The 12,683-nt window shown below is 44.5% G+C and overlaps 1 protein-coding gene across 2 annotated transcripts in view; it reads right to left on the bottom strand.

Moving 5' to 3' along the window:
* Nucleotides 1–12,683, bottom strand: part of LOC146812881 (glutathione S-transferase kappa 1-like) — a 259,603-nt gene that overhangs the window by 221,938 nt on the left and 24,982 nt on the right. For both annotated transcript variants that reach the window (XM_085619951.1, XM_085619952.1), the window contains exon 2: nucleotides 424–505. In XM_085619951.1, the coding sequence (XP_085476077.1) occupies nucleotides 424–505 (82 nt within the window). The remainder of the gene's footprint in view (nucleotides 1–423; nucleotides 506–12,683) is intronic.

Below are 12,683 nucleotides of genomic sequence, written 5' to 3'. Positions count from 1 at the left end.
AAATCGATATCAACCTGGAGCGCAGCAATTCACAGCCGAACCCGATGGCGGTTAAAAACAATCTAAGGATGGAGTCGATGCCCATGCGCACTATCGGCCTAGGGAGGAGTCACCTACCTCCTGACTACAAAGACTTCTTCCAAGACAAAAACAAAGTGCAAACATCTGAGCCCAACACCAGATGGCGATCTATGCAAAAGTATACAATCTGCAGCTCATATGCCTCGAACATAGGATTTCCATTTCCACTGCATATACAAACTTCCACAGATGGTTTCTGGGATGAATATGTTATTCAAATCAGGCAATTAGAGAGGAAGGTTCTTCCAGGCAAGAGTGCATCCTACTGTGCACAGTGACCCAGCATTCCTTTACTGGTCTCACTTCAAACCTGTGAACATGGACTCAATGTGTGGAACCCACCTGACTCATTCATGATCCCACCTAGGAAACAAGGCCGAAGGTGGACATTCATGTTCCAGGCACAGCGGTATCTGCACATCACCTGCAAAAGAAAACAAGCACGGTTAATGGAGGTGCACTTATCAGGCAGACATGAATCCAGAACGGTGACCTTGCATCATAATCCATCACAGGTCAAGCCTGAGTCCGAACCCCTGGAAGAGATTATGTTGAGCAGACGGACAATAACCTGTTGAAATGAACATGCGACTTGGACTGGTCAAGAATTTCTTACTGAGATTCACAACGCCTAACTGCTCACATACCCCCAGGTGAGACCATTCCTCCTGCACTAGTCAAGAGCTCATTCCTGGGAAAAGAGCCCTACTACCGTGACCAAGGAAAGCCGGATATTTGCTACACTAAGTGAAGGACAGGCCATTCCAGGGCTTTGCAGTTTTTAAAGCCATGTAATGCAAAGCAGCCGCTCAGCGGACAATGTAGTTTACCCAGCAGGGAATGGCAGGCCTCACAAGTTAGCACAGCTTTTAATGATCAATATACCACCAGGCCTACTAAAGACATGGCAGAAAGATTAAGCTTACATTTTTTGCGAGTACTTAGGGTACTCAACTTTGTCGTTAGAAAGTATTCTTTCATTGAGGTTTCTAGCAAAGAAGGCCGGCAAATGCTCACCCACTTTTAATTTTTTCAACTTGACTTTTTCATTAACATTTAGAACCAGGAGAATTAGAGTTGTGTCAGACCCCACCATTCCCAAGTGAAAGACAACAGCTATGACCATCAGCAGCACAGAGGAGGCAAATGGTATCCAGTATTGAATGCAACATCAGAAGTATTGCGGACACATGGCTTGCCTATAAATTCGTAGTGATGGACAACAGGCAGCAAAGTAATACCTAGTCAATCTCTATGCAACAACATGAAACCAAAAAGATTGACCACACATAATGTGATAGAACTCTAACCCAGCAACGGAAAAGGCAGGAGACTTGCTCAGTCTCAACTAAAAGGAAGTGCCAGAGAAGAAACAAACATGAATAATGTTGAACTCGTGCAGGAGCATATTAATTCTTACAAATGAAGCAATTTTTTTGAAATTCTGACTTGTGCAGGAAACAAATATTTTAATACGATCAAAACAAAGCAATACAGTAGGTGATGCCATTTCCACACATTATCATTTGTGCGCTGTACTGTTTTATCAGTAAAACTGTATGCCAGTGTAAATGTAATGGTCATTTCAATTGAAAATGTGTTGCCTGCAATGGCAGTGTACTACCACACCACGCATTCTCCACTCTACGACACTAGGCAAATCTACTCTACTCCACTCCATTCTACTCTACGACACTCCACAACACTCTACGATACTCTCTTCTATGACCCTCCACAATATGGTCCTTACTTCCACTCTATGCCATTTCACTCTAAGCAACTCCACTCTACTCTGCAGAACTTCCTCTATGCCACTTTACTTCACTCTATGCCACTCCACTCAAGGACACTATGCTATTTTACTCCACTCTACACCATGACGCTACTCCATGACGCTTTACTCCACTCTATGTCACCCCACAACACTATATGCCACCCCACAACACTATATGCCACCCCACTCTATGACACTATGCCACTCCACTCTTACGTAACAACAATCCACTCTTTTGCACTCCACCCTACAACCCTCCACTCCACGATACTCTCCTCTACGCCACTGACTTAAACAAGCTGAACAGCATCCACGCTGGTATTCAACATGGCTATAGCTCTTGCATGGGTGCGGCCTTTTGGATTTGCCAATACTTGTTTATTTTCCTCTCCATCTTGGGCCCAAAACAAAAGGGCACATTTAAAGGGCCATCAGCTCTCCTTTTGTTCTAGTACAATCCTGCTGGGAACTATCTGCCCCTTAACACCTACATGCTGATGTAATGTGGAAACAAGCACACAGGTTATCACTTCACAGATACTTAAGGGAAAGCACAATATGGCGGTATTTTGACTTTGTGCAACCCCTGTAAGTAAGAGATATGCATGCACTTTAAGAATGTCAGATGTATCAGTATGGGTGAGTATTTACAAGGGTAATAATTAAAATAGCACTTGCTCATTTTTTATATTTAAAACTTTTATAGCGCTACTCATTCTACTATAGGGTGTCAGAACTCTTTACATCGCACATTACATGTTGACAATAAATCATACAATTGTGTTGTGTAAATCAATATGTAGGATGTTACATACGAAAGATGGTTTCAAGGTGTAGGAGTCACACATTCCCTTTACTGGTAGGGATTATATGCTAAGACTGCATAGCTAGGAGAAACAAAAAGTCAGAATAGAAACCGTACCCAGTGCTTGGGGTTCTCCTTTATTACTACCCAAAGAAACCCTTTTTATCAGCCTTATAATAACAGGTTGAGAAAAACAAGAAGGTTCTAAAACCATGTCTTGCTGTTTGCATGCAGGTCCTTGATGCCTGTTCCTTGCTCACTGTGCTAGATTAGGATTGCAATGTACTAACTGCAAGCAATACAAGGATCTCTGCAGTGAACCACGCAACTATCTACATAAAATAATAGTAAGTCATCTGATGTTACACGATGTGCTTTCCAGGAGACATATTAACCCTCTTAGCTACTCTGTGAGTCAAAACTGCGACTAGGCAAAACACAAGTCTCTCCAGAAACTGCTTTAACCACCAGAGTTATCTTACCATTATTACTACTTGAGATTTACTGGGTACACAAAGCTCTCTGCAGCAGGTGCTTTCACCCCAAAAGATATTCTAAAATGCAGCCTTTGCAACCAATTAAGCCAGAACAGATTTACTAATATGTTTCTCCTTTGTGCCAATTTCTTAGTGACCGTTAAAAAAATTAAATGAATGTATAAGTTGACTGTCAGACTGCTTTTCTAACTCCGCCCCTTGAGACGCCACCCCCTTATTGTTGCCCACCTTGACCCTCAATTCAAGGGTTCTCAGAATAAAGTTTCCCAAATCCAGCACTGATTAGAACGCAAGTCTTCAGTCAGTAGGTACAATGACGACCCCTCATAACCATGCTCTCAAAAGCCAGGATTCCCCTCTTTGCCAGCCTTTTATTTCTACTCTAAGGGGGTGCCAAATCGGCTGTCAAACACAGTGAGTGCTACAAAAGGCATTACTGCTAGTGGAGCAAGTAAGAGAGCCCGGTAAATCCATACTCGTGCTGCTCAAATGTGTAGTCTGCAAGTCACCCATCATTTTCAACAGATAAAATTATCACTGTAGGACTTGGCCTTTTTGGCTAAAGTTCCCTAAACATTTTGCTTTCCCCCTAGACCGTTTTCCTGACAGAGTTGCCAATTTAGATGGCTTAGGTGCTTTGCCACTGCTGATCAGTGCCAAAGTACCAGGGTTCCCTGTGTAAAGAAGAATGGTGATTGGTTGGCCATGATTGGTATGTTTGACTTATCAGTAAAATCCCTAGTGATGTGCACTGTGTGCCAGGGCTAGAAATGCAAGGGTGCTCGGAGAAGGGAACTCAGGCCTGAAGTGTGGGACCTGCATGCAGTTTTGCTATGTTAGCATATAGTCCTGACAAGTGCAACCACTTGTCATGCCTTACTTTCCCTGTTGCATACACAGGGGGCACCCCTGTGGTAGGTCCCAGGTAACACCTGGGCAGGGTGCAGTGTAGGTAAAAGGCAGGACATATACTGAAGTGTGTGCTATGTCCTGACAGTGAAAAACACTCCATTTCGTTTTTCACTGGTGAAAGGCCATTCTGCCCATAGGACAGAATGGGGGAGGCTGGGTATTGTGTTTGTTAGCCTAGTTTCTCACAGGTTTAAAATGGAGGTGAAGTTTAGTATATATGACCTCACAGTGTCATAACATCTTTCTATGAAGGTGGTTTTGTCACTGTGTATTTAGAAACCAATCTTTTAAAAAGTGGCTGAGTTTTGTGCTTTAAGCATTTCTGTGCGTCTCTACTGAATGTGGATTGACTATCTGGATCTGAGCGGTGAGAGGAGCTGAGGGAGGTCTTGCCCCAGGGAGGGGTTGAGATGGCATCAGGCTGCTCTGCAGTTGGAGAGAAATGGGAGGAAAAGCCTGGGAGGTGAAGAGGCCTGGGTTGCTGCTATAAACCAATTGATCTGTCTCCTGCTGAGTGATTAAGGATCCAGACCCCTAGTATCAAAGGGAGAAAGGTGACACTGGGAGGGAGACACCCAGAACTGATTTAGGCAGGGGTCAGGGACTGCTGGGGAAAACCTTCCCTTGCTTCGTGATCTGGGGCTAGTCTGCAGTTTGCTGTTCTAACTAAGGAAGAGGCTGTTGGGACTGTGCTTCGTGCACTGGGTCCCCCTGCTTGACGAAGACTGTGCTTTGTGCTGTGTCTTGTAACCCCAAGGGCCCGAGGTGAGCTGGCTTCCTGTTTGGAAACACAGGAACATAAAAGTTTCCGGAGAAGTTTCAAGTAACACGCGGTGGGTGCGTGTTGTGGCAGCTTGAGGCCCTCGGAAGGTGTGTCCTGTGATCTTGGACACACGAAGAAGTGAGACTCGGATGCTTGGAGCGTGTCGTGGTGACAAGGAGGCGCTAATGAAGAGCACCTGGTCAGCGTGTGCATCGGAGGTGGAGTGAGTCTCGGACGCACAAGGTGCATGTCGTGGTGCACCGCAGGCGCTGGTGAGGAGCGTCAGGTCAGCGGGTGCATCGGAGGTGGAGTGAGTCTTGGACGCGCAGGGTGCGTGTCGGGGTGCACAGGAGGAGGTGGTGAGGAGCGCCTGGTCAACATGTGCATCGGAAGCGGAGTGAGCCTCGGACGCGCAGGGTGCATGTCAGGGTGCACAGCAGGTGTTGGTGATGAGCGCCTGGTCATCGAGTGCACCGGAGAAGGGAGGCTCAGACACGATGAGCGTGTCGTGGTGCGGCTGAAAGCGTTGGTGAAGAGTGCCTGGATATCGGGGCACCAGAGTTGGAGTAAGTCGTGGAGAAGCAGCGTGCTTGCTTTGGTGCAACCTGGGACTGTGGAGGTGATCGACGGATCATTGTGTGCACCGGAAGAAAGTCCGTCTCTGCAACGCGGTGTGCGTGTCTTGGTGCCAACTGAGACCGCAGGAAAGAGTGCCTGGTGAACGTGCACTTGGAATCAACGTGAAGTACCATCAGCGAGGTGTGTGTGGCTTCGTACCAGAGGAGACGGAGGGTGCTGTGGTGAACGTGCACCAGGAGTAAACGTAATCTCAGGGGCACGGTGTACATGTGCCCTGCCGCCGCCGCCTGAGACCTTCCTAACAGTCGCGGCCTGGACCGGCAGTCCCGGAAGAGCTGAGCTGCCAGGCCGAGCTGCTGAGGCCCGTTGAGTACGTTCTGCACAGAAGGCCCAGTTCGCGGAAGACGGAGAGAAGTGTGGGGTCGCGCCCCCTGGGCGGGGTGCTGGCTCGGAGGGACACTCTCTCGGCCTCTTATTCCTTCTCGCGATGTGAGCCTTTGCTTCGGCTCAGATTGGGGCCTGTACTGGCCCAAAGGAGTGGCCGTACTGGGGCCCGAGTGAGAAGCTGTACTGGAGGTCATCTTTGATACGTGTGGAGGGCAACTGTTATCCAAGAGGCTGATTGTCGTAATACACATTGCCAATATGGCTGCTAACGAACTGCCGGACTGTCTTATGACGCCTGACATTATTTCTGCATAACGAAGTACACGATTGTAGCGCTACGCATTGCATTATTCCTTCATTGCAAAGTAACTGATTGTAGTGGCGCGCATTGCATTATTCCTCCATTGCAAAGTACATTATTGTAGTGGCGCGCATTGCATTATTTCTTCCTTGCAAAGTACATGACTGTAGTGGTGTACATTGCATTGTTTCTCCATTGCAAAGTACATGATTGTAGCGGTGCGCATTGCATTATTTCTTCATAGCAAAATATGTGATCGGGGTGTGACGCATTACATTATTTCTTCATTGCGCAGTACATGATTGTAGCGGTACGCATTGCATTATTTCTCTCATTGCAAGGTATCGGGATGTATCGTTACACATTATTTTTCTCCTTTGCCAAGCACAGGATTGAATCGTTACGCAGTGCATTATTGTTTGTCAATTACAACGTGTGTGATTCTAGCATTACGACCAGCATAGCGTTTAGAAAGTGGTGGTTGGAATTCGAACCTACCAGCCAGCCGGAACGAATACTACCCTTATTATATGTTGGCTTTTGTATCGTGTGGTCTGATCGTATATCTTTCTATATAAAGTTTATACTTGTTTTACCAAACTCGTGTGGAGTCCATTTGTGGTTCATCAGGGGGTTGCTGTGGGCGTGGTTGCACATATAGTACACTTATGCCTTGGAGATAGGCTTGGCTGCTCATGCCAAGCTACTAAGGTGTGAGCAAGGCTATCTAAAACGGTGTCCTTACTTGGCCTAACGTTGGGGGAAGAATCCCGGGTTGCACATTTGGTGACAGTGGTGCGCGATGGGGACTCCGGCCTCCAACAATCACCATTCAGATTGATGCTAAAACACATACGGCCCAAACAACTCACCTACTTGTGCATGGTATTTTGACTTGCATGCACAAATTTCAATTGTATTAGTTTAAAGCCATTCACAAAGCGTGGATTTAGAACTGTAAAAAGATTTTCTTTTTGAGTAAGTAAATCTCCAAAGAAGACCTACTTATTTATGGGTAAGCCTAAACATTCCCATCCTTGGGAAAAGACTGGAGATGTACTCCTGTCACAGGTATGAGCAATGCGTTAGGAGGGTGGAAACAGGAAGGGATCACCACAAAAATACTAAAGAGAAAGGGTGTTTACTTTAATATTTTTTCTTGTGGTGGAAAAAATTTAACAAGGACTACACTCAGGCGAAACATTGCCCCATTCATAAATGTACACTGTTTGAGTGAATATTGGAGGCCCTACAGACTGCTATATCAATAATGCTTTACATTACATGAGTTTCTGCAACCCTTGTATAAAAATATGTACCTAATTTCTTTATAATTTGTGACACACAGTCGCTGATTACAAAGAAATGAAATCAAAACTCAACTGCAATAGTCAAGAGCTGACATCACAATGCCTGCTTTGGGGAAAGGCAGGTTAGGGAGCACAAATAAAGCAGCTGTTTAAACTTTGCTTTCTTCTGTTAATTTTTTTTCCCCCCGTTCTTTTTTTTTTTTTAACTCTACAGTTTCAAGCAGAAAGTAGATGTTTATGGCAGCCTGTTTCATTTTTGCACTCCTTGGGAAATTATAGAAAAGTTAGAATCTTGTTGCTGCACCCTTTTTGTTCTTTTTTTTACTTGTACTGTACTTCTTCAAATATCTTTAAGCTAACAACTTTTTATGTGTGTTTAATTTTGCACTAGTGATTCTATTTTTATTCTTCATGTTTGCTAGCATGTCGCCTCTGTCATATGAAAGAGCTACGCACCAAGGAATTAAGTGGTTTACGGGAAAGGGGATGATGGTGTGACCATATATTATAAGGGATGCAGTACCCCCTCGCGTACATATGGGCATTGCTTATTAGCTAACTTACACTCACCACAATACCATCCTCATCACCAATGTGAAGAGTTGACACAAAGATTAATTCAATTAGTTCTTGTTGAGTTCTGTTTATTTAAAAGAAGTAACTTCAGTCACAACCCGTTGCAGCAACACAGCTCCAGCTTCTCCAACCAGATACAACTCTTTTTCCAACTGAACACAAACATTCCATCATAGAATAGGAAACAATACATTACAAAAGGGGAGAAAGGAATAAACCAACTTACACAAACACTAATGAATACCACACGAGAATCGATCTCTTATGAAGAAGCATGAAGGATGGAAGAGGACGCAAAGGTTTGTGCCATTACAGATAGTTGTGTGTCAGAGAGTGAGTGGTTAAAAGAATTGGAAAAAGATCACGTAATGAGGAGTGTATATGATAGTATAATACCAGGAAATTACACTTTGTCTTGCGATGAAAAGTTGATGGGTTATGCTAGTGTTTCTTAAGAACTTGCTGTCAGCAATGGTATTATTGTGTTGAGGGGATGCAAGTTAGTTCCTCCTACTGGGGTTACAGAGTGACATACATTTAGCCCATGTGGGACATCAAGGTATTAGCAACACTAAGGAAAGATTGAGAACTGTCTATTGGTGGTCAGGAATGGACTTAATGGTGGAAAGAACGGTCAGGGATTGTGAGGATTGCAAGTTAGCTGATAAGACCTAAAGGTTAGGACTCAACCTATGGTCTGCCGTGCAATTCCCAAGCAGACATAATGGCACCCATAAATTGTGGGTCTACTGTAAAAATGTTACTGGTTTTGGTAGACACTCTCTCCAGGTGGCCAGAAGTAATGTTAACAAAAGAGACGTCTGTTTTAAGGTTTTAGACTGAGGTGTTCGCTCGAGAAGGCAATCCCAAGTGTATTTTGACAGATGTCATAAGGTCCTGGTAGCCACTGTTGTTTTCCCTAAGTTAGCATGAGCTCGTGACAGACTGTCCTCTGCTTTGCACACGTTACTAGACAAACATATTTTTGCTTTGTGCCACTCTGCAATTTTCACACAGAACATACTGTTGTTCTGCATTCTGGTCTTTCCTGGGATTTAGTCTGAACAGCGCAGATAAGGTCGAACAATGCCCCTTGTTATTCTGTTCTGGTCAGGCCCTAGTACCTAGACGAAACATGCAGATGCAGCTGTTGTTTGGGAACATGTACTTCGGTCATAAAAGTATACACAGCTGGGTAACAGTTAGTTGGAGAGGGATTGTTCCAGAGAAGGGAGCATCACAGAACCTGTGATGTAGATCTTCCATCTATAGACTAATGTAAAGGGTCTGCTGCTAAACCCCCAGAGATATTCTAATATATAATTAGGGGAGGGGGGTTGGCCCCTCTGTCGTATACAATGACAGGACCATTTATTATTTACAGACTACTTGCTATGCTGGCCGTATTTATATGAGGCATTTTTCTACTTGTTGGGGCATGTATACTGCATACTAGAATACGTTAGTTAAAATAAACATTTTTAAATTCTCATGTCTCTGTCCAATCTTATTGTGGACTGGTACGAGAATGAGAGCAAAAGGGTGTGCCCTGCAACTGTGATTCCTGAGAGGGTTGAGAGTGTTGTGTTCTGGGGTGTCTAACCACTTGTTCCTCTGTGAGTGAGGAGAAGGGCAGGTGAGACATAGCTAGTCAGTCCCCGGGCTCATGGGTACTCAGGTGGTAGGATGCCCACTAAGATTCCATCATCCCAAGCATAGTTCTGTGACTCCGCAGAATCCCTGCAACATGGCGCCGCCAATGTTTGGTCTGGTACTGATTCACGGAATGCCTGAGTAGCGCTTATGCTGGTCCAAAAATCTCTCACACCGGTTTCCAGAGACATCCGTGGTGGGAGGGCTTTCCCTCATCGGTTGATGGGGTACACCTGTTACTGAAGGTTATTCAACCTTGAATTCTTTAAAAGGCGTTTAACCCGTTTTTGTGCTACTGATAGTCCCTGTGCAAACTTTCCATTATGGCTCAACCAGTTGCGAATCCGGAACATTGCCGTGCAACCGTTATGCAACATTTGTTGCACCATGGAGTCCCCAATACGGGGTCTCCTATTGTCTTTATGGTTGAAACGGAGGCAGCATACTGCTTCAAAGTTTTTTATTCATGCGTTACAATACCTGCCATTGATGCAAATGATAGCTTTCATTCCTTTTAGAGCGGCTGCGGAGCCAGCGGCATATCATCCTTATGCGGTAATTGAAGTTTCTCTTACAGCCTGGGAGTACCAGATTTGGTTTAATGGTACCCTTTGCCACACTCGATCGTTCATATTATTGCAGATGTGTATACATCCTTGGGACGCAATAATTTTGGGATCAGACCGTCTACCCAATCCCAAGGTAAGCCACCTCCTGACAAGGAAGGATGTCCAGTCTTTCCTAAAAAGACATGGAACGGAAATAAACACCAACAGAAGCCTAAATCGTAGTGGGTCACCATCACCGGAGGCTCCTGAACATAGATATGATTTACGTGATCGCTCTAAAATTAAAACTCCAGAGACTTTTCAGATTTCTGATCCCCATTCTCATTCCTATCAGGAATTGTCAGACCAAAAGTTTGTCGGAGGGGGACGTCAGGATCGCAGACAAGGTGAGTCCACGCAATTCAAGAAGAACCCGCAGCGCAAGTTTGACGTGAAAATCAAACGGGAGAAACCACCTCCGTATCGAGCACTTTTTCAGAAGAAAAAAAGTTGCCGCCTTGACTGCAAAGTATGACCCAGACGGTAAGAACCCGACTCCTGGACAGGAGTTGGGTGATGACTCTCCTCAGCAGAAGTTACCGTAGTGCTGCAGACACTTCACCAGTTTCAGGAGGTAAAAGCAACTGACATTTATAACTGTAGAAACCACGGCACCCGCGTAAATCCCCCAGATAAACTTTATCATGTAACCCTTCAAATAGAGGGTGATATTGTACGCACCATAAATGCTTTTTTTGGGACAACTTGACGTCTTCTTATGACATTTTATTAGTGGGGGTTTATTAGCCTCCCCCATTTGTTCTTGCTTGTCAAGGAGGTGATTATTCCTTCTTTTTCCCAATATGTCCTGGATGAGACTAAGCATGCTTATGCTAAGGAGTGGGCTCTGGCCTTAGCACCTGCCTTATACTGCAACCAAGCGGGTTGGGATGAGGATTCACCTGCTCATGTAGTCCCTGTGCGCTCTACTCCTCAGCCTCAATATCCAATTAAATGTGACGAGAAAGCGTCAGTTAAAGACATTCGTATTCAATTGAAATACCAAGGAGTAATTGAAGCCTGTATTTCTGCGATGAACAATCCTCTTCTTCCTATTTTGAAACCGGATGGTTCATATTGCATTGTTTTGGATTACAGACATTTGAATTGTCATGACCGTACCTTTGCAGTACAAAATAAGCATGCTACAGCACTTGTTACCAATATCGTACGTAAAAAGTATAAAACTACTTTAGATATTTCAAATGGATTTTTCAGTCACAATTTGGCTCAGGAGAGCCGTGACTTGTCCGCATTTAGCGCTATCAGCTTTCAGAAGCGCTATGCGAGATTGCCTATGGGGTATAAGAATAGCCCCGGTGTTTTTGCGGGCATATAGTGTCCCTTTTAAATGAAATTGATCCCGAAGCTTTTTCATATGTTGATGGCATTTACCTGACGGATGATTAATTGAATCCTCGTCTAGCGCGAGGAGACCGCATTATAACTCGATGTGCAACCTTAGGGTACAAATTTAACTTTGCGAAATCACATATATCTTCTTTAGCTGTACTTTTTCTGGGTTATGAACTTACTAACAAAGGTAGAGGTTTAGCACCTCACTTTTTGGAGAAGTGTGCTCAATTGCAACCTCCAACTAGCCTCAAAACGTTACAGTCTCTGCTGGGTTATTTAAATTTCGGCAGAACATACATTCCTGATTATGCTCAGCGTATTAAACCGCTATACGCATTGATACATTCTTCCTTTTCTGCTTCCTCTTGGCTACAGGAACACACCGCAGTACTGCGCACGTTACAATCAGATTTGCTCACTACACAATATTTACAGACTCGACTAAACACTACCAATTTGGGTATCCGGATTGTTCCCGGCTCAATCGGTTTCACTTATGTGACTTTTAATGAAGGTGACACGGTTCCAATATCCTATAAATCACAGTTGTATACTCCGGCAGAGCTGCGTTTCACTTCCACTAAGAAAATTCTTACTGCAGTGCAGATGGCTATTCTGAAGGAATGCCTTCTTGCACAAGGTAAACGCATATTTCTTGTTTCTCCAGTGCCTGCTTTAGAAGAGGTCACGAAAGCCAGTGTTCCTAATTCTGGATCCAGTGGGCTTCTTCCTTGATGTCGGCTGATGTCGATTTTGTTTTTGACCCGTTGTTACAAACTCAGGAGTTTGTACAGTATGTACATGTTCAGCCTCTGCCCTCAACGATTCTTCCTCTAGACCAATACAAATGTATCACCTACACTGATGGCTCAGCTTAACTGGCCTGTGATTCTAAACAAGCCTATTCTGCGGCTTGCGCTACTGTGATAGGTACAATAGTAGATGGAGCCTTTCAGTCTACATTAGTTCAAACGCAGTCCCTCAGTGACTGCACGGCCCAATTGGCCAAGTTGCGAGCTTTACCATTAGCTCTTGAATATGCAAATTCTGATTTGTCCACACTTATAGTGAGGGACTCCTT

The sequence above is a fragment of the Triturus cristatus genome, chromosome 7 (assembly GCF_964204655.1).
Source record: "Triturus cristatus chromosome 7, aTriCri1.1, whole genome shotgun sequence".
Lineage (NCBI taxonomy): Eukaryota > Metazoa > Chordata > Amphibia > Caudata > Salamandridae > Triturus > Triturus cristatus.
Note: the sequence above shows the minus strand (reverse complement) of the source record. Positions and strands in the feature narration are given on the sequence as shown.